At 40.0% G+C, this 22,632-nt stretch overlaps 1 protein-coding gene across 3 annotated transcripts in view; it reads left to right on the top strand.

The window, feature by feature from the left end:
* LOC131228028 (DNA-(apurinic or apyrimidinic site) endonuclease, chloroplastic) overlaps positions 1–22,300 on the top strand; it is a 64,747-nt gene extending 42,447 nt beyond the window's left edge. For all 3 annotated transcript variants that reach the window (XM_058223850.1, XM_058223852.1, XM_058223853.1), the window contains 2 exons: positions 3,660–3,819; positions 21,970–22,300. In XM_058223850.1, coding sequence (XP_058079833.1) covers positions 3,660–3,819; positions 21,970–22,091 — 282 coding nt within the window. In that variant the 3' untranslated portion in view covers positions 22,092–22,300. The remainder of the gene's footprint in view (positions 1–3,659; positions 3,820–21,969) is intronic.
* The last annotated feature ends 332 nt before the right edge of the window (positions 22,301–22,632 follow it).

The raw sequence follows: 22,632 nt of genomic DNA, 5'->3' as shown, positions 1-22,632 counted from the left end.
AACCAATTTGCTACATTCGTCACATCAAGTGTCCTTTGACATGGGTTACTATTTTCTGGTTGAGAAGCGTGGCATCTTCAAATACTGGTCACGCAAAACAAACTGCAAGCAATGTTTCATTGAATCTGAAGATGACTCGATATGAAGTCTACAGAGATGTCTTCCAAGTTCCGACGGTCAGTTTGGTACTGATCATTGTGTATATAATTACAGTCCAATATTCTGTGATTTCCCTTTCGATGTTTAACAAACTGGGAGCTGTGCATAATTTTCATCTTATCTGTTGAAAGCTTTGAGCTTCCTCCATTGAAATGGTCTTAATGTGATTCTAGTTGCATCACATTAATTTGGGTCCAGATTTTTCAATAGGCCCATGTTATGATCTTCATATCCAATCAGGCCAATTTGGACTACTGGATGTCCTTGATGTATTGATTCCCCCTCAATCAAAAAACTCGTCTAGTAGATGGCTGGTGTTGATCCTTGAATCCAATGTGCCTCTGTGTGAACGTCCTCCTTGGCAGAAGTTGAGAATTGATATTGTTCTCATAGGATGGCGTTGTAGATCAGACCACATCCTCCATCGTTACATTGTCCCTCATCTATGAGATGGCTTCCACTTTTTGTGTAGTGGTTGATTGTAGCATCCTTGTGGCCTGTTTTCTGATTTCACTGCATTGGCTTTCTCACCACGAGTCTCTCTTCGATCTTCATTGGATGTGTGTCATCCATGTCAACTTTAACACTCACCTAGGTTTTGCCACTTTGATTGTCAAATCATCAGTGATCTTTTCTTTAGCCTCAAGTTTTTACCCACACATCATTTCATCATCAAATTTTTCTTCACATCCTTGGATTAATCAATTGATAATTTCCTCAATTGATCCATCTTTGGATTTATCAAACAATTCAACTTTTGATTCCTGATTTGCATCATTGTGGATCTCATCACTTCCAGTAACAACTTCTTTTGGATTTCATAAACAACGAATTCAGATTCCATACGACTTTTATTTCAACAAGGATATCCATACAGGCTTGGGCCAATTCATAGATTTCTTGTAGGTCTTCTTGCACTATCTTATCAATTTCCGCCTTTATCTTTCCAAACTTTGTCGATTCCTGACATGTTTTCTTACTACGAGATGTGTAGAAAAAATGAGGTATACTTTTGTAGCAATGAGAAGTGAGTAATTAGAGAACAACAAACAGAATGAGAGAGAGAATGGGAGAGATGATGAGACCTCTGTCCTTTCCTTTATTTATAATAAGTGATAAGAAGGAAAGAGATAAGGCATGCATGTGGTATTATGTAGGAGCACTGAAATGTCTATTCCAACACAATAAAGTACACTACAAGAGAAACATTGCATTGTACACCCCCATACACTTCTAACAAGAATGATGTAGCTTGCCGTAGTTCTCATAGGTAGAGATGGGTAGAGGCTGGGGTGGTAGGACCAAGGTGTTCCATAGCGGTAACGGTGGGCGTAACGGTGCCCACCGTTAAGGATACGCTTTGGAATATTTGTAATTTGGACAAATTTGAGTTTCAAGTTTGGTGCAATTAAGGATTTTTAGCAATTTGGGTTTCAGGGTTTGAGGGATTTTGGAAAAATTTAATTTTAGGGTTGGAGATTTTGCAAAATCTAGGGTTTGGGATTCGAAAATTTAGGAAATTGGAAAATCTTCGGATCTGGGGATGTGGAAAATTGGGGTTTGGGTGAGATACTGGGGTAATTGGACGTTTAGAGGAAAAATTAGGGTTTAACTAGAGGGATAGGTGAAAAAAAAGAAGGAAAGAAACTAATGACTTATGGGAGTAATTTTCTTTGATAGCAAAATGTTGCAACTAGAATAAAGTAAAAACTAAGAAACTTAGTGTTAGGGCTGAGGTTTGGGTAATTAGACATATATGGGGATGGATTAGGGTTCAATTGTATAGAAAAGAAGAAAAAAAGAAGGAAACAAGCTAATGGAATCCCATGTGCAACTAGCTCTGGTGCCACAGTGATGCAACTAGAATCAAAGAAAAATCTAATTGCAGAAATAAGCATGCTGTGTATCAGATTTTAAGCTAAAAGTTACTCAGAAATGGCAACAAAACCATGCACATGAGGCAACAAAGGATAAGAGGAAAAGATTATGAATTTAAAACTCTATCATCGTTTAGCTAGGTCCCAAAGATTAGAAAAAATAAAAAATAAAAAGAAAGAGAAAAAATCCAGATGCAGGAGGTAACAATAGAAGAAGAGGAAAAGATCGTTAACTCGAAACTCAATTATTGTCTAGACAAATGCCAGAGATTACCCAAAAGAAAAATAAAATAAAAAAAATTTCTCCTCAATCTTCTATTGGAATTGAAGGCTATTCTTGTTCATTCGATTGTCATCATTGGTTATTCAAAGAAGAGTCCTAAGATAATCATAACCATCCATTACTTCTAATCCTAACGATTTATTTTAGTAAAAATATTAAAATTACTAAAATATCTCTGAATCTTGAGTCAATCATGCATCGATTTCATTAATTGGCAGTAACTCATTCCAAAGATATGTTAAGTCCATAATCTTGTGCATGTTTGAAAGCTAACCCAACATGCTTTCAAATAGGGCCAATTTTGTATCATTCTGACATCATTTGCTACTTGACAAGTGGCCTGAAACACTAATTGATGGAAAGACTTGAGGGAAACTTATCCAACATGCCATAGGCTTACTTTGACAACTAATCAAATAATAAATCCTATGGACCACAATCCAAGTTGATCATTTATTTGGGCCCAAATGTCTTATTATTTCCTGATATGATCTGGATCTTCAATCAGGCCAATGTAGATTACTGGATAGTCCAGATCTTAAATGTGGATGGTTGAATTGGTCAAATCTTGATCAGCCAGCTTGTGTAGCCTGGATGCAACCTTAATCGATAGTCTATGGTTTGAAATGGATACATGATATTGCTGCAATTCTTATTTTAACTTGCCCATTAAAAAAAATCTCTTATTTTAACTTTCTAAATCTGAATGAAAAAAAAAAAACCTTCACTCACATATTTCTACCTGTCTGAGTTGAACCAAAAACCTGAATGAGTTAGGCTGGACACTGTTTATGATCAATACATCAATTCTGGTCAATTGCATTCTGTTTCAGCATGCAAATGACCATAACTTGGAGTCTTAAACCATCACACTACATACTGCAAGGAAAGAAACTTTCGAGTGTATAAAGGTGGCATTAGTTTTACCCTTCGATTGTGAATAATGCACCGAATTATAACTTTAAGGTTTTCTCCTTTGTACTACCTATCAAAAGAATAAAAGGAAACTTTCAAGCATATAAAGGTGGTGTTAACTTTGCCCTTTCAGCATGCAAATGAACATAACCTTGACGGCTTGACTTTACACCTTTAAACTACCTGTTATAAAAACGAAACTTCTAAGTGTATAAAGATGTTGTTAATTTTGCGATGCGATTGTGAATAATGCAACGAATGATGATTTTTCTAGGCTACAAATTGAACTAATCAAACTGTTAGACCTTGAATTCTTTAATTTGTAGAAAAAGTTTATATATCTTTCTAGATGTTAGATGGTCATCTTCCTGCTTGCTAAAGCTCTTCATCCATGATGCTTTCCTTTTGTATTCTGAAACTTTTAGGGAAATCGTAGAAGTGCTGGGTTTACAGCTGAAGAAAGAGAGTCTTTTGAGGTCAACTTTTTGTCTCGGGGTTTTGTGGATACCTTCAGACAGCAGCATCCTGGTGTAGTTGGCTACACCTACTGGGGTTATAGGCATGGTGGCCGTGTCGGAAATAAAGGTATCTCTTAATATTGATATTTTATTTCATTTTTGATGATTTCTTGTGTCCATAACTCAAAATAGGTGACCTAATGGCCACTGCCCGACTATCGGAAGTCCACTTCGTGGCAATAATATGACTTTTGGACAGGTGATCTCTTTGGTTTATCACAATGATTGATTCTCCCCGATGATTCTGTTGTGAATCAATGAACGGTTGGACTTGTATGTCCTTGTTAATACACAAGACTCTTGGTCTTATACCAAAAAGGAAACATTAGGTATAGCCAGTGTTCGTAGTATCGGCATCGTTACATGTTCGCTGGCTGGGGATATGGAAATATGTATTGATATTGCCGATATTATCGTTGACACCTGGAAATGTATCATTGACTGAGGGAAAATTGGGGAAACACGAGGAAATGGTGGAATTTCTCAATGAAACTTCAGGAGATGCTAAAATATACATATTTGCATATTTATGAATCAAATAATTTTTTAAAAAACACATACATAATAAGTTTCTCTTTAATGGGGGTCTAAAAGCATTTAACGCCGACTCAGGGTAACATTAGAAAAACATGGGGAATATGGTGGAAATTTTCAATGATACTTCAGGAAATGCTAAAATACACATATTTGCATATTTAAGGATAAAAAATAGTGAAAAGACACATTTGCATATTTAGGAATCAAATAATAAGTTTCTCTTTAATGGGGCCTAAAAGCATGTTTTGTTGACTTAGGGAAACATTGGGGAAACACGGGGAAAATGGTGGATCCATCCATCCATCCAAACATCATGCATGCACATACATACATACAAACATACAATCACACATACCCGATCCATCCATGGTATGCATGTGTGCATACTCACATACATACATCCATTCATTTATACATGCATACATGTACACGCATACAAACATGCATTTCATCAGACAACCATGCACCCATAAAAAAATTTGGAACGGTTTTTTTTTTTTTTTTATAAATAAAAAGATTTTTGGCAATAATGATGCAATGGCATTGGCAATACAAACGACGCCTGGAATTTACATTGTTGAAAATATTGGCGATACAAGCGACACACCTGAAATTTTCACAGTCGAAAATATTAGCGATACATTAGTGATATTGATATGTTGGCGATACCTAGCGATATATCGTCGATACTTGGAATTTCTAATACTACCAATGTTATCGGTATCACCGAGCTGGAGATATGGATAAGATCATGGATACTTCAAACAATGTAGTTTGGCTTCACTTCATTTCTCTTTTTCAAGTGGTCTGGGGAATGCTGGCCTCCATCGATCATTTGCTTCGGGCTTGGCATGGAGCTGTGGTGGGGAATTCTTGAAAAGCTATTTGGAGGCTTGTTGCCATGGGGATTTTTTGGTTATCTGGATGATCCAAAACAGTAGATGTTTTCAACATAAGGATTCTTCTGTTGAAGAGATTATTTTCTTTGTGAAAAGCACAGTTTTGGACTGGGCCCCCTACGTTAAAGCAGTTGTGTTTGTTGACTTCTTAGCTTGGTTTTTAGCGCAGCTTTGGGTTGTATTCTTTTCCACCTTTTGGTGGTCTCTTTTTAATAAATTTGCAGTTCTCTCAAAAAAAAAATGGTACAACTTTCCTGTGAACAACCAACCATTGCATTGTCAAAATTGGATTTTGCGTTTGATCTATGTTCATTGAGGCCTTCTAAAAGAATCTACTAAATTCATCAAGTTGTGCAAACCAACCAAACTAGAAAAGACAGAATCTGCATCACCTTCGGATTGAATAACTATCATTCATGGACTCCTATAAGGCCCTAGTCCTAAATTGTATTTGCTACCTGGCTAGCAAATAAGTGAATAGTAGAGTTGTACATGTTATGCATATTAGGATGTTGATGGAATTTCCATTTCTATAAGGCTGAGAATATAGAATCTTCCCTTGGTCCTAAATGCAATAAGAAATTCATGAGGACATCCGAGCACCATATCGAGTATATCAGAGGAGACGAGCTGTGACCCATGCCCTGGTTTCTCTATGGCTAGATCATTACGTGGGGCCAGGTTATGGATCGTAGGTGCGTGGAAGACCCCACATGCATATTTGGCGCATCATTAAAGACCCTACTTTGGAGAGATGCATGCGGGCTGCTTATTGGGAGTATAGAGATACATTTTACACGTGGAGACACATTTTCGCTTTAGGTAGGGGTTATTTTATATTTGTTAGAAAGTTAGGGGGTTATGTCTTATTTTGGTTTTAAAGTAGGAGGTACTTAGGACTTTTCCTTATTGAGAGGCGTCTTTTTGTAAAGTCCCAAGTTGAGACCATTTAAGGCTTATGGGAGCCCTAATTTAGGTATGCTATGATTATTATGAATGAGATTTCTCTGCTAGGGTTTCTCCTTGCAATTTCCTATGATTGGAATGGTGTGAAGCTCAAGCCATTAATGTTAATCTAGTTAAGTTTTCTTATCTCTATTTCTATTTCTTTCAAACTTCCCTTTTATTTTTCACTTTTCTTAACCCATCTCCACAATATTCATTCCCAATTCCCATCCTTACCAAAATTGATGCAGGACATGAAATTCAAATATGATATGCAAGATTTTCAGGCTTTAGTTCACGTTAGTTTAGAAACAATTACACAAAATTCCATATCCCACACAAAAGTTCAAGCATTCAATCAAGGGGAATCTATCAGGCCCAGGCTTACACAAGCTAGGGTTGGATCAATCAAAATTATAGGCCAAACAATAATCAAAGGAGGGTAAATTCATCCACACATGCACATAAATAATTCTCCAATCCAAGGGGTTCACAAATTCCAATTCGGGGAACCCTAAGGTTAAAGAAATGGCATAAAATTGAGGATTTGAGTAATTTAGGGTTAGGGTTAGGGATTTGGGGTGAAAGAGGGGTGAAAGAGGAGAGAAACGAACCAGAGAGGCGTCACACGCGTGGATAGCGGTGAAGGCCCAGACGCGCGTGTGTTGGAGGTGTCCCACACGTGTGTGGGGCCCACAAATCAGAAAACGGCCAGCTTGGCCCTGGTCGGCTAGGGGTGGGCCACAAAACCTCTAAATTTCAGCCTGATCAGATGCACGGTCTGTGCGCGGTGCTCCGCTGAAGTTTCAGCCCTCCTGCAGGGCAAGATTCTGGAAATCTGCTGTAGAGAGAAAAACGACTGCAATAGAGGATGGATTTGAAGCGTAATGATTGTAGGAGAAGAGAAATATAGATGGTAGAAGGTGGGGGCGAATCGGGATAGGTGTGGCTTCGCACCACGGTAGTCAGCCCTTCGAGGAAGGGAGGGTTTCACACCCAATTGATCTCCACAACTCAGAAATTTAGAGGAGCAGAAAAATGCAGAAATTTTATTAATCTTCCATGAGAAAAAAAGACTACAAGGGGTGCCTATTTATAATAAAACCCTATACCCCAAAACTCGCGCCATGTGCGCAACCTATTACTTGGAGACGAAGTAATAAAAAATAATAACTAATCAAAACAATCTAAACCGTCCATGATATTCCTAATAACAATAATAAGCAAAACCCAAAGTACTAGATTAATTAGAATAGTGGGCCACGATCATCAGAACCCATGGTGGGATTCACATGACTATCGGGTCCACTCCAACGAATCAAAACGCAGTCCTCTAAGTAGGAGGCTCTTCCTGGACGTCGTCATCGATCCAGATCGATGGTGGGCCCCTCTTCCTCATTGCGTAAGTGCGTAGGGGGGCGTGCGTGTGGGCGTGATGTCCCCATCAAAAATCCAATCTAAACCACGTCAAAATCTAACCTAAGCTTACACTTTCTCTTTTCCCCAACCTATGAACAGTGCTGTGAATAGTGTCATGAACGCTGCCGTGAACAGTGATCTTCTCACTTCCATTCCTCTTTTCTCCTATATTCCTAACTTTTAAACCCCAAGTTCCTAAATCCCAATTCTAAAACCCTAAATCCCCAATCCCAAACCCTTAACCTAATTCCCAATTAATCTAAACCTAAAATACTTGACCCTTGATGGACATGTGTGAATCCCCTTGAATATAGATCATTCCCTATGCTATAAATGGAAGTCCCATCTTCCACTGGGCATATTTCTCTTTGATCTATATTTTTTGAGAATCCATATTGCAGAATTGTAGATAGATCTTGAATCTAAACATAGTTGCTTAAAAACATTGCATTTTTCGTTAAAGGGAACAAAACATCTATGAATCTATGGTTTGAAGATGAGAAGTAGAAGAAGCCCATTTATCGGTGAAGAGATGGTAACCTCAGAGATTCCCTGGCTTAGTTGCCAAACCTTCACACCTGCTACTGGCATTGTGAAGATGCGTCAAGACTCAAGACAAGGTCTAGAGAGGGGAGGAAATGGAAGATGAAAGGTGTTTTTGAAGAGAAAGATCCCTCCTTTCACTCATGTGGACGACAACGCTGTAGAAGAGCTTCCTAAACCTTCATGATATTGTTAGTAGTCGAACTATCGTATATTTTCCTAGAGATTGATGATTGTATATGCTATTGGATTTCATCAAAAAATCGATGCTATTCTGCTAACAACACAACATGAGAACTCGTCGACAATCTCATCAATTGTTTGCTGCTATTACAATTGTAGCTTTTTTGTAGTTATTACACTATTGGTTTCTTTGTTGGGTTTGGGTTTGGGTTTGGAAAACTATTTGGACTATATAATAAGAGAAATAGAAAACTTATTAAATTGTAGAATTCGAGACGTGATTTGGAACCACTCGACTTGAAATCAAATTTGCCCTCCTTGGACTACATCCTAGGTTCAGTTGGAGACTTGAGCAATCAACCTCTAGGATACAATGACTATCACTTAGACACAACAGTGTACTTGCTGTACACAGGCTTGAACCACTCGCAGCCTCAACCCAAACTAGCAGGAGAACTTGGAAATAGAAAACCAGAGAGCTTTTTTTTTTTCTTCTTTCTTTTGAAAAACAAATGATGAGAAGTCTTTTTATAGGCTTCAAATGGACACCCTTATGGGTGTAGAGACGTCCTTTCAAAGGGTTGTTGTTGAAGTGATAAAGTCCCTTGATATACATTGATACACCACACTCTGACAGCTTAAGCTTTTGGAGTGAATGGTTGTTTGACATGGTATCAAAGCGGAAGATCCTATTTTCGAATCTCGAGAGTAGCAAATATGCCTCGCTAATATATTATTCTCCCACGGGGGTTCAGGAAAATCAGTTCCGGCCCAAGGACCGGGAAATCAAGCCCGGCCTATTTATGGTGTGAGCGTCCCTCCACCCTTGTTAGTATGTTCCCATGCGGAGTTCTCACCCCGCATGTGGTTGGTTGTTGAAGTGATCAAGTCCCTTGATATACATTGATACACCACACTCTGATAGCTTAAGGTTTTGGAGTGAATGGTTGTTTGACAGTTGTAACTATAGGGTTTAAGCTCAACTGATGCGACTCTTGGACCCAAATAGATACGACTTTTCAATACAAAAGGGGGAGCAAGCCTTCGATTTGCATGAATAGACACAGCTTAGGGATGTAACCCTTTAGACTTGTGCGAGTATACTTGCAACGAATAGGCGCATCTGCCTACGCACACACACATCCACACCTGCCCTCGCACCAGCATGGCGTGGTGCACACATACATGTACAGAGGCAAACCATAGGGAAAATTTTGAAACATCTAAAATTTTAAAATTAATTCTAAAACACAAAACACAAGCTGGTCTCTAAGTTGTTAGATGGGCCAAGCCGAGGTCCTCCATTGCACTAGAGCAATAACCTATAGACCATCTTTATCACATGTGTAAGATCCAAGCCATTTGTGGTGCCTACCACTTGGATGCCGTGGTCCAAAATATCAGGCCTGTTCACTCATAAGAAAGATTGCATTTGGCCCATAGGTGATTTTCTCAAAATCGTGATATCGAAATAAAGAGCCTTCTCTTTTTAGATCCCAAAAATTACAAATTTCTTTTCTCATTGCGCGAGCCAAACACAACCTACACATGCAAGGAGATCAAACTGCTGCACCACACTGAGTAGGGTATACATTAATCTTCACTATCCATGTACAACTAGCATCAATCCCAGGATGCATTTCAAAATTTGATTTTGTGTTGAGATTCTTACCAATCTCAGGAACTCTTTTTGGTAGACCACCATGCATGCATGAAAACACTGGAAGAAGAAGAAGAAGAAGAAGAAGAAGAAGAAGAAGAAGAAGAAGAAGAAAATGTATGAACTTTTGAAACGATGAACTTATGGAGCAAAGGCACTTACTTTTTAAATCTGCAAACATTTTGTCCACAAAGGGTGTCCCTCACTAGTCCATGCTCCGAAATATATCCTCCACAAATTGGTCCAAAAGTTTAGAGGGTGAGCTTGCGATCGAAAGCAGGGCCGAGATCTTAGTAGGAGGGGTAAACGTCTAAGGTGGTAACGATGGTCGAAGGGCGACACCTGCACTTGGTCTCCATCTCATGGGTAGAGTTGGGGTCCTCGGAGAAGAGGGCCTTGACGGAGCCGACCTTTCTATTGCAGACCCAACCGTTGAGTCCAACTTTGCGGGCATTCTCGATCGTCCAATTATGGTAGAGAACACCCTAGACAAACTCCTTTATGGCAACCTTAACAGTTTTGGTAGCATGGATGGCAGTTGAGGGTTTGTGGGTGTATTTGATGAAAAGGCGTGATGAATTATTTCACTTGTTTCGATCATTCCATCAAATGATCCAGACCCAGTATGACTGTAGCATTTAGACCATTCGTTCTGATAATGGTGGTGAGTATATCTTTAAAATCTTCAAATCGTATCTCCAGGAGAATGGCTTACACTTCACAACAAAGTGTAGTGGCAGAATGGAAGAATTGCCATCTCCTAGAAGTTGCTCGCACACTCTTGATCGAAATGAAGGTTCCTAAATCATACTGGTCTGCAACTTTGATGACGTCCTGGTGCTTAATTAAACGTATCATGCCTACATGTGTTCTAAATGGAAAAAATCCGATTCATACACATAAACCTGATTGTCCCTTGTTTGTTGTTCCCCCTAAGGTGTTTGGTTGCACTTGTTTTGTTCACTCACGGAGTCCCTTGAGGGACAAATTTGATCATCGGTTAGTTAAGTGTATATTCATTGGATATTCTCTTCAACACAACGGCTATAAGTGTTATGACCCATCTATGATTTTGTATTTATTTTTGGATATCCATGGATGTGTCTTTCTTTGAAGATCGGTCATTGTTCTCCTCTGTCTGATCCATCAGACAATGTTGATATGCATCACTCTTTGCCCATGCTGACTGTTGATCCTCTTTCCACTTCTTCCTCTTCGACACCCAAGCAGCTCATCACTTATGTTCGCAAACGGATGAGACCACCAGGGCCTCCCGTGGCTTCCACATCCATGGCTCCTCATCCTGTATCAGGTACATCTTCTCACCCTACTTCCATTGTTAGTCCATCTTCACCTGTTGCTTCTTGCACTCGTAATCATCATCCAACCTTACATCCTATTTCTAATTTTCTTTCTAATGGGTTCGTCTTACCTTCATATCGTGCGTTCTTAGCTGCAATTTCCTCTTCATCTATTCCTAAATCAGTTCTTGAGGCGCTTGCAGTTCCTGAATGGAAGCCAGCAATGGAGGCAAAAATGGTTGCCCTTGATAAAAATGGCACATGGGACCTTGTTTCCTTACCTACTAGTAAGAGTACCGTTGGGTGCAAATGGATGTTCTCCATTAAATATAGGGCTGATGGTTCCATTGAATGATACAAAGCCTGTTTGGTGGCTAAAGGCTACACACGTTGTCATGTGCGATCGCATATGTGCATATCCATATGCAGATCACATATGCGATCTGGCACATGCGATCGCATATGCGATCGCATATGCCATGTATGCGATTGCATACAACATATGCAATCGCGTATTGGCCAACGGTTGGCACATTATTTTATTTTTTGTAAAAAAATAACTTTTTATCTATAAGAAGGCTTCCAAACCTCCCCCATTTGCAATATTCTCACTCCAAAATTCTTTTACTCTATTTTTCTCGTACATTTCTTAATTCCAAGTGGTCTCTCTCTCTCTCTCTCTCTCTCTCTCTCTCTCTCTTTCTCTATCCTACATTCCCTCTCTTGGAAGTTGAAAGATCAAGATTTTTATTTTATTACTTCCCAAGTTGTATATATAGAAAGGGACTACACAACATACTAGACTCCTTCGGGCCTCTCAGAAAAAAGACATGGAGGAGGCCTATCGTAAACCCATGAAAACTGAAAAGAAAAATACATACACAAAAACAGTCAAAATTTGTTAGCCGGTCTTCAGCTTGGGCATTGCCTTAAGGTACCCAAACCGACCCTATCTAGGACGACGTTGCCTTTGATCTGAGAGGGGAGGTCAGAAGTGTAACGCCTCGAAATCCGAGGGTCGAGCAGATGCCCCAACTCCCGAGTTCCAACGCATCACTTATGCAACATAGATAATGATGATTAAATGTTGTCTGTATTTGCACATTAAACATGAATGAGATTAAGCTAAATCAGCATATCACACTCCAGAGACGATTAAATTTAAGCAAGCGGAAGACTATGATAGATATATAAAACATATAAACTGTTGTAGGTCCCCAGAGTGTGAACATGTTACTAGGTTAAATATATACATGTATACTCCCAAAATGGACAAAATGAATATACATGTGTGTTCCAAAATACAAAATTACAAGTGTAATGGCATCTAGTCAGCATCTCGGTAACCCCGTCGATCAGAACATGGTCTACATAGACCCACCTGATAGCTGCATATAGGAGAACTCCTTGTCATCATAGAAGTCAGGCTCCGTCACGAAAGCTTCGTCATCATCTGCAACTACAACGGGTCTGGTTGGTGTTTTAAAACACCGTCCTAGAGTGGGAGTGAGTGATCAACTCAGTGGAGCTATAAGGTAAATGTTAACATGTTATCAATTCAATCAAGTAGTAATGATAAAGCAGTACAACAATCATATCCTAAGTACTCTTGTTAATGCAGGAATGGTATGTGATAATGATGTATGCCCTCGCCTACACTCCCTCAGCGACATCATCTCACGATCGCGGCATGCACCACTCCGGACATGTGCACTTCCTCGCCAAAGCACATGCAATGCATGTATGATCGTGTTAGCCCAATTCTTAATTAGGTTTATTCAAACAGCATATTCGGGAAACTAAGGTACCTCCGTATATGTCACTTACCTAAACAATGATCCATCTAGGGTCGTTAATCCTAGTTAGTCTCATACGATATGCAGTTCCAGGTCATCACGGAGAGGCTCGTCACCTCGGTGTAGGCTTGGTTTATACTCTAGTTTACTACGGAAAGGCTCGTCACCTCAACGCAGACCTAGAGTATGCTCGAGGTCACTATGAGATGCTCGTCACCTGATCTAGGCCGACAGCACGAATACAGTGTCCCATACCATCGTATTTGGCTCACGAGTCTGGGTTGCTCACTGGACACTACGGGGAGGCTCGTCACCTCAGCGTAGGCCGACAGCTCGACCACAGTGTCCCATACCATTATGCCCGGCTCATGAGTCTTAGCGGATCGTGGTACCAAGGTTAAACGGGTTTTCATTGGTAAGTGGTACCTTAGATTCAAGCAGTTGCGTCCATACATGGTGAACACACATTAGGCCAATCAGGTTACTTGACAAGCTCGATTGGTACGAGCGCACGCTAATCTAATCGACATGGAGCGCATACGCACTCCGTGTGGCCTAACCACTGTCGATAGTCACCATACGACTCGGATTCATCGAACGTGTCTGTGTGGCGAAGCTAAGTCAGCCACTTAATTGAAACCTGTTACCGATTGCTTGGACTGCGTATCAGTCCCAATCATACTCCAACACAATAAGCATTCATATATGGTAGTCAACACAACACTTCACGACCAATTCAAATATAAATCACATTTGAGCATTTTAACAAACACATAGTGCACATATCATCATACATAAGTATTTCATACATGTATCACTAAGCCTAATGTAAATTACATGGAGAAATCTATTCGAATAGCTAAGGTGATTGAGAATCTTATCTCAACACCTTTAATAAATACATTTCATCAAACAACTACTCATTCAGACAATATACCAAACACTTAGACTACACATTACAACATACATGTAGTGTATTAGTTATAACATATATTATGGCGAATCCTTTCACAAAGGAGTTGCCACACATACAGCGATCATGTATTCTCAATTAATAAGCATGGCAAGCACAAATCATAATTCCATATTCATTCAGACATTTCAACAAACACATAGAATGCATTATATTCAACATGATTTATATATATGTGTAATATACGGAAAGCGTCGTATCTAAGCACATGTGACAGCAATCAAGTCAGTCATAAATCATTACTGACATTGATAGCCTTGAAAACCATAACCTAAACATTTATAGTCCGCACCTTTCGCCGGTATACTCGTATTAAACTCAGTTTGAATACCACGTCTTTGTCTATGACACAACGACTGCCTAATCCATGAAATAGGTTAGTATTTCACTAACTCCTCTACTTTGAATCACTAAAACAGATTAAGATTAGGATTTCTTACCCAAATCGGAATCGGAATCGCCGGTATAGCGACACGGAAGCGGTGATTCAGCACGTGGAGTGGTGGGATCGAATCCCAGCAACAGACCACTACTCTTTCTCACTTCTCCTCACTCTCTTCTTCTCTTTTCTCTCCTCTCTCTTAGGGTTTTGCAATTTCGTATGAAATGAGAGGGGGGTGAGTTTAGGGCTTTAAATAGGCCCAGATGTGACCTCAATGCCGAGGGCCATGGTATACTTAGGTTATAACCAAAGGATACCTGTTTCAGTCCAACGGAGTTCATCTGGAGGCCCATTTTCTACATACGGTCCGGAGAAAGTCCCCTGACAATGGATCTATGTCAGGTTACGTTTTCGGTCCAATCGGATCAGTGGATCGACCGCGGTGGACCTGTTTCAGTTTAACGGTCGTCATCACTCGATCAGGGCCACAAGTACATTGACTTGTGTAGGGAAATTTCACTGATCCGAGGGTGTAGTTGGGTCGGATTCTGACGGTCTGAAATCTTTTGTTTGGCCTGCAAGTGAACGGCCCAGATTACTTGAGTTTGAATTTATTTTCTAAAGATATTCGCATTTCTCACACACTTCGCTCCGGGCTCAAGTTGTGCGTTTCGGGATACTATTGGGACTTGATTTCCGAGATGGTTGTCAAGTCCAGTAAGGCGGTCATAAGTGTATAGTTTCGCGTTACTCGGACTTTCGACGCGCGGTCCAGGTCCGATACGGAGTTTCGCGATGCTCCCGAGAGCAACCGGGTTTTGGGATTGATCCTAGGTTTCTAGGTAATGTAGCGTTAGCGATTCTACTAGTTTTGGGTCTTGCAGTTCGTATAGAAAGCAGTTCAAGCTAATCTGCTTATTAATTCAGTTTAGTACTTAATTAATTTTCGTCTAATTCCTAAAGAATTTGGTCCTTAGTGATTTCTGCCTGAGGTGGTACTCGGATCTTTATACGGATTTTTCCGAGACGTTACAGGAAGTCTGCCGGAAGAGAATCGATGTCTGGCAGTCACTCCCCAGACGTGCAAGCCTATCCGCCCGGGTGTTGGCTTCTCTTGGCGAGTGAGAAAATTTGACCTAAGCTTCACTAGATAGCTTCCGAATCTTGGACACCCAGTATTTCCATCGCCAATTGATTTTAGACTGGCCCATAAGAATGTCAATCGCAATCTTGGAGTCGGATTCCACTTCTATGAAGGCATGGCCCAAACTCTTGCACGGGGAAAGACTGTCCCAGATTGCTCTCAGTTCAGCCACGTTGTTTGATCCCTCCCTATAGCCAAGGGAGAAAGCAAATATGAAGGAGCCTCTTGCTCCTCTACAGATCCCTCCACCCCCAAATAGACCTGGGTTGTTTTTGGCTGATCCATCAACATTCAACTTTACCCAGCCCGGCTGTGGCGGCGTCAATTTGACCAAAACAAATTTCGTGGCCTGTGTTCTTGGGGCTTCCATCCCTAACGCTTGTACGTTAGATCTCCCGATAGAGAGTTTGTCTTTGACTTATTTAGTACAGAGCTTAGGGTCTTAAACCATCCCATAACACGGTGGATGATTTTGGAGGACTAGGCAGCAATATCATCAAACCTGGCAGCATTCCTACACTTCCAGATTTCTCAGAGAATGAAACACGGGGTCAGGCCTCTAAGGACTGCTAAATTACCCGTTGTTGTAAGGGAGGTCCACCAGGCTTGCATCCTTTCATCCATGGTCTGGTTGCTCATGATTGTTATGCCGAAGATAGCCTCGAACTTGTGCCGTACTTCTAAGGCGAGAGAGTCGAAAATGAAGAGATGTGCGATTGTTTCCTCAGCCGAGCGATGAGCCTGGGACTCACTGCAGCACACGCATTTAGATGCCAGACTGATTCCCCTGGATTGAACACTAACATCGGTAGGGATTGCCCCGTTAAGGATTCTCCAAACGAAAGATCAAGATTTAAGCACTTGTTATTTAATTAATTGTTTAATTGATTTTATTTCTCTCAAATATATTTTAAATATGTAAAATTAGTTACTTATTAACTTAGGAAAGTTACCCTTAATTTCTTCTTTTTTTACAATATTTTTTTTGATTTTTTTCATATTATTATTATTATTATTAAAAAAACAATAAATATGTGATCGCACATGATCGCACATGCGATTTGACAACATTGGCTACACACAACATTATGGGGTTGATTATAATAAAACGTTCTCTCCTTTGGCAAAATTAAACTTTGTCCGTCTGATTATTTCACCAGCAACCAATCTTGATTGGTCTCTGTTTCAGTTGGATGTTAAGAATGCGTTTCTTCACGGGGATCCAGCATAAGAGGTCTATATGGATCTTCCTCATGGATTTCAACTTAAAGGGGGAGGCTGGGAAAGTTTGTAAGATGAAAAATGCTCTCTATGGCCGTAAACAATCTCTAAGAGCTTGGTTTGCAAGGTTTAGTACTGCTATTCTTTCTTTTGGTTTTAAGTGGTGTCAAGTAGATCATACAATCTTCATCCATACTCGACAAGAGGGTCAAACCATTATACTTGTATATGTGGATGATATTGTTATGACTGGGGATGATTTGGAGTTTGTTGACCAGGGCAAACACATGTTGAGCAAGGAGTTTGAGATTAAAGATCTTGGCCCTCTACGATACTTCTTGGGGATTGATGTTGCTCATTCATTTAAAGGTATCTTCATATCCCAGGGAAAGTACACCCTTGACATACTGAATGAAATTCATAAACTTGCTCATCCTGCTTCGTCTCCTATGGATTAGAAGCACTCATTACATGCGTCCGAAAGTGATTGTCTAACAGACCTAGGTATGTACCAAAGATTGGTTGGAAAGCTAATCTACCCGACGATTATGAGACCATATATTACTCAAGTTGTTAAGATTGTAAGCCGGTTTATGCATTCGCCAAGATCATCCCATCTAGATGTTGTGTATCATATACTGAGATATCTGAAGTCATGCCCAGGACATGGTATCCTTTATGCAAATCATGGACATCTTAATATTTGTTGGATATTCTGATGCTGATTGGGCAGGATGCTCGACGGACAGAAAATCTACCTCTAGCTACTGCACTTTTGTTGGAGGCAACTTGGTGACATGGAGAAGTAAAAAATAGTTCATAGTATCTTGATCCCGTGCAAAGGCAGAGTATCGAGCTATGGCCCATGGGGCGTGTGAACTTCTGTGGTTGAGATCTACTATGGTGGAGCTTGGTTTCTCTATCACTTCGGCTATTCTTCTCTATCGTGACAACCAAGCAGCTATCCACATTGCATTTGATTCAGTCTTCCATGAGAGGACCAAACATATTGAGGTTGATATACATTTCATTTGAGAAAATATATCTTCTGGATTGTTGGCTACTCCATTTGTTAAATCAACATAACAATTGGCTGACATATTTACAAAGGCGCTTGGCTCTCTCATGTTGCAAGAGATTTCTGGCAGGTTGGGTATGACAAATATTCATACACCAATTTAAGGGGTTGTGTTGGAACATTGTTATTATTGATGTTTTATGTTTAGAAGGGACTTTTCTGTAAAGAGGAGTCTATTTCTAAATATATCATTTATAGCTTGTTATGGGGTAAGTAGTTGTAAAAACCCTAAATATATAAAGGTATAAGAAAAAGGAGCATTTTTTCCTCTCTTTCAAACTACTTCTTTCTACAAGTTCTCTCATCCATTTCGTCTTCACAAAAACTATAGTGGGAAGGATGCTACTCATTCTCGGCCAGCGTATTCATGGATGCCACAACGACCTATTTCCTTCCTAATTCCTCTTTTCCTCTCCTTCTACGCACCAATATATTGACTCATACGTGTCGCAGTTGCTTGGATATAGCCGTTTTAATTTAAAAAAGAAAAGTGGCACTTCGACAGTTCAAATTCAAATGGTCGGGATTATGCTTTTAGGCCGGTTATTGAATCATGGCCATAAGTCAATTAAATCATCCAGATGTCAACCACACTTTATCAAATAACATTGGTTGGACAATATCATTATGTGATTGATGGACATCTATTGGTTGAGTTCAGACCGTTGAGTGCTTTCCATTTAATGGAGGACAATTAGACGCCCTTTGATCAGATAGTTTGGGAAAGGTTTATGACCCATCTATAGTGGGGCCACAATGAATGGTTTATTGTAGGTTTGACTTGTAGTGGATGTATGTCAATCAAGATCATCCATTGTGATGCATTGAACACGAATAGTGTACCGAAGAGAGTTTGTGCTAGTGGGACCCATTGATCTTTTATTGGGACCATTAAATCTGATTGTTCCACTTTGGATATGGGATTCTCTGTAGTGTTGTTTGGTTGGAAGATCTGAACTCTTGGATTTGTGTTCTACAAGGTAAGGTTCAATAGGAAAAGCTTGAGATTGTATGGTTATGATGACCTTCCATTCTACAAAAATATTCTCGGGCTCCCTCAACCACTGTGGACCCATCACATCAACTATCGAGATAACCAAACTACAGACATCTTTTGCAATTGGACCTATTTAGGACACTATTCACCTTTGCAATTGGACCGATTTAGGACACTATTTACCTGTTAACATCACAGCCATTGGATTACCTCTATTTTAAGCCATTGGATTACCTCTATTTTACGATACTAGCTCTTTGGTGACCATTCAGTGAACAACCAAAAATGAATTTGTCAGTCGTTCTGAATCCAATCTGGATCATGAATGTCCAGTCAATATGATTTTTTGTCCCTACTCGATAGAACATAGGGTCCACCATTTTGACAAGTGGATGGCTTCACATGATGCCATAGAAAATGGGGCCACTTTCTATGAGAATATTGGCTAATTCTCTAGAGCACTCATGAAATTCAGGTAATGGTGGATGACCAAAATGCACTGAATTGCAGAACTACTTGTAGCGGAAAAGTTGTTCGAGTGGCATGCATAGCCGATTTACACTAAAGGAGTCATGTTCAAGGCTGTTTGTCTCCTGACTTCTGTAAACTTGTCTTGCTTTCTCTAATGTCGATTCAAGTCTGATAGACACCAACACCAGTGCACAACTCTTTCACCTTAACCCCAAATGTCGTAAATTTTGAAACATGTGAGGGATTGTTGTGTTTTGTGTTTTAGAAGTGATTTTAAAATCTTGGATGTCTCAAAATTTCCCCTATGGTTTCCCTTTATGCGTGTACATGTGCAACGTGCTGGGTTGTCACGGGCACGAGTGTGGATGCATGCGTGCATGTGTGCACGCAAGGATGTGCCTATTCATTGTGAATATACTTGCGCAGGTCTAAAGGGTTGAACCCTTCTTTTATTTTTGAAAAGCCGTATTCGTGCAAATTTGAAGGGTTGCACCCCTTCCCTTTTGTTTTGAAAAGTCGTGTCTATTTGGGCTGAAGAGTTGTGTCAGTTGGGTTTAAACTCAATAGTCACAACCCTTGAAAGGGTGTCTCTACACTCTGAAAGGTGTTCATTTGACATCTATAAAAAGACTTCTCATCATTCGTTTTTAAAAAGGAAAATAAGAAGCTCCCTTTGGTTTTTTAGTTTTCAAGTTCTCTTGGTGGTTAGGGTTAAGGATACTAGTGGTTCAAACCTGTGTACAATGAGTGCACCGCTTTGACCAGGTGATTGTCATTGTAACGTGGAGGTCGATTGTTCGAGACTCTTGTTGCACTTGGGACACGATCCAAGGAGCGTAAATTTGATTTCAAGCTAAATGATTGCAATTCACGTCTCTACTTCGACAATTTGATAAGTTTTCTATTTCTCTTATTTTAATTTTTATATGGGTCAAGATTGTTTTCCAAACCCAAACCCAACATTCTTTTCCCTTGGAATAGTTGGATCTAAACGGGCCCTTAAAGAAAGGAAAAAAAGAAGAAAAAAGACAGAAGACTCTGCAGAGCGGCCACAGCTGTCCCATCCATAATCCCATCTATTCAATTGGTGAAAGTCAATTCTCTGTTCAAAATGCATACATTTCTACGTTAATTGAAAAAGCAAGTCGAGTTCTAGCGCACTTGCGCTTTTTGGCCGCTGCTTGCTGGCTTCAAAGTACTAAGCGGAGCTTCGCGAAGTGATCCAGAGTAGCATTCATTGAACTGTAATTGTAAAAAGGTTCGAAGATCTAGCCAAAGAAGGGGATAGCCCTATAGATTCATTCCCATTGTTCAAAATTTCCTAGTGAATTGTGGGTTCTTTGCTAATTGTTTAGGGAATGGTAATTGAACTACCTTTTGGTTGCACAAATAACCTACCTTCTTAGATATTGATTCAGGTGGCTTTCTAATTCACGGTTCTAAAACTCGTTGACTGAACTCAAAACTCAGCTGAGTCAACTCGAATCAGTGAGATTTCGAGTCGAGCCCGTAGGTAACTCAAATCTGAGAGTGACTCTGTGGATTCATGGCGAAACTCGTTGAGTCGACCTGCTAACTCAGTCGACTCAATGAGACTCGCTCTAACTCAAGCCGAGTCACTCGCATTGTTGGAGCTCTTTTTAATTAAAAAGTTAAAAAATTACATGAAACGGATTCGATCTCATGACATCTTTCATAGAAACAAGAGTACTTACCAACTAGCTTTGAAATTGTTTTTCTTATTTTATAATACTTGACTAATCTCAATATAGTTATGAACTATCAACTCGGGTCAGTCGAGTCTTTGAGTCAACCCAACCCGAATGAGCATCTAGTCAAGCTTTCGGTTTTTAAACTAAGGTGTTGCCCCATGCCCATGTACGGCTCACAAACCCATAAGGGCCTTGGAGGAGCTAGAGAAATGATCCCTTGCCCAATAGCTTTGAGGTCATCCAAGACCACACCTGAGACCTTTGATAAATACCTTTCTTAACGGTCATGCTCCCTCTTATGGTAAGGATGAAAAAAGAAAAAAAAGAAGCAAGTACATACTATTTTTTTGAACTCTCTTCTGCGATGCCACGCTGCTTTAAAATAACTGAATAGTTGAAGATATGTCAGTTATGAATATTGCCAATTTCTATAGTTCACTTTTATGTAGAAATGGTTTCACATGTTTTTTGACCAGAGGTACTATACAATGCTCCGGCATGCTGTTTGGGCCTTATTCTCTACAAGTGAGGCCCATGGTTCAGTGATCCAAACCATTGATATGACTGGCCCCACCATGGATTGTGCTTGTGGCAAAAGGCCGCCAGCTTTGAGGATCCTGGTTGACATGTGCAATTTCTCTTCCGTCAATTCGCCCTGCAATTTAAACTTGAATTCCTTTTGCAATCTCCCTTCTCTATCTAGGAGATTTTGGTGCATGGGCCATCCACAATGGGGCACATAGTATCAGTGTTGGATTATGGACTGTACCATGGCCCTGATAGTAGAAACTGAAGGCCCAAATGGTCCTGCAATCTTTCAACTTTGAGTGTTGTATAGGACTTCATTAATGAGCTCCTGTCGATGTCTTTTCTGGTACTAAGTTGATCATTATATCAATCATTATGAAAACTTTGAGGTTGTGGTATGGTGATACGTCTGTTTGGCCATTTGACAGGCTGGCGGCTCGACTACTTCATTGTATCAGAATCCTTAGCAGATAAAGTTCATGACTCCTACATTCTCCCAGACGTAAATGGTAGTGACCACTGCCCAATAGGCCTTATTCTGAAGCTCTAGGTTCATGGCACCAAAGCTGCTCTTGTGGACAGGTATGCATATATTAATTTTTTGTTATTATAAGTAGTTTGTTACTAACTTATGACCCAGACGAACTTGTATTTTGGTGTTTAAAGTGAAATTGGCTTTGAAGAAATTCATTGAATGGTGGTGCACTTCAGAATGCAGTCTGAACCAGTTTGAAAATTGACTATATTCATCACACAGTATACCATGTGAGTGTAGTCCAAAATTGCTGGTTCTAGACTGTATGACAAAAGAAAGCATTAAGGGCTATGGTTTTAAAGGGGCTCTTGCTAACTTGAAATAGTTTGCTTTTCTGACTGAGCCACTCAATGAGTGCACACAGGAAGAACCTATTAGAAAATCTTCTGATTCTCTCCAGGCAACATTCAACTTCATGCTGTGAAAATTGTCCCTACTTTTAGAGCGAGCTACACAACTAAGCACATGTAATGGTAATGTTTGATTCATAGTTCTATAACTCCATGACTTGACTCGAAACTCGCCAGAGTCAACTGGACTTGATGAGATTTCAAGT

This window comes from Magnolia sinica, chromosome 15 (assembly GCF_029962835.1).
Source record: "Magnolia sinica isolate HGM2019 chromosome 15, MsV1, whole genome shotgun sequence".
NCBI classification, from domain to species: domain Eukaryota; kingdom Viridiplantae; phylum Streptophyta; class Magnoliopsida; order Magnoliales; family Magnoliaceae; genus Magnolia; species Magnolia sinica.
Note: the sequence above shows the minus strand (reverse complement) of the source record. Positions and strands in the feature narration are given on the sequence as shown.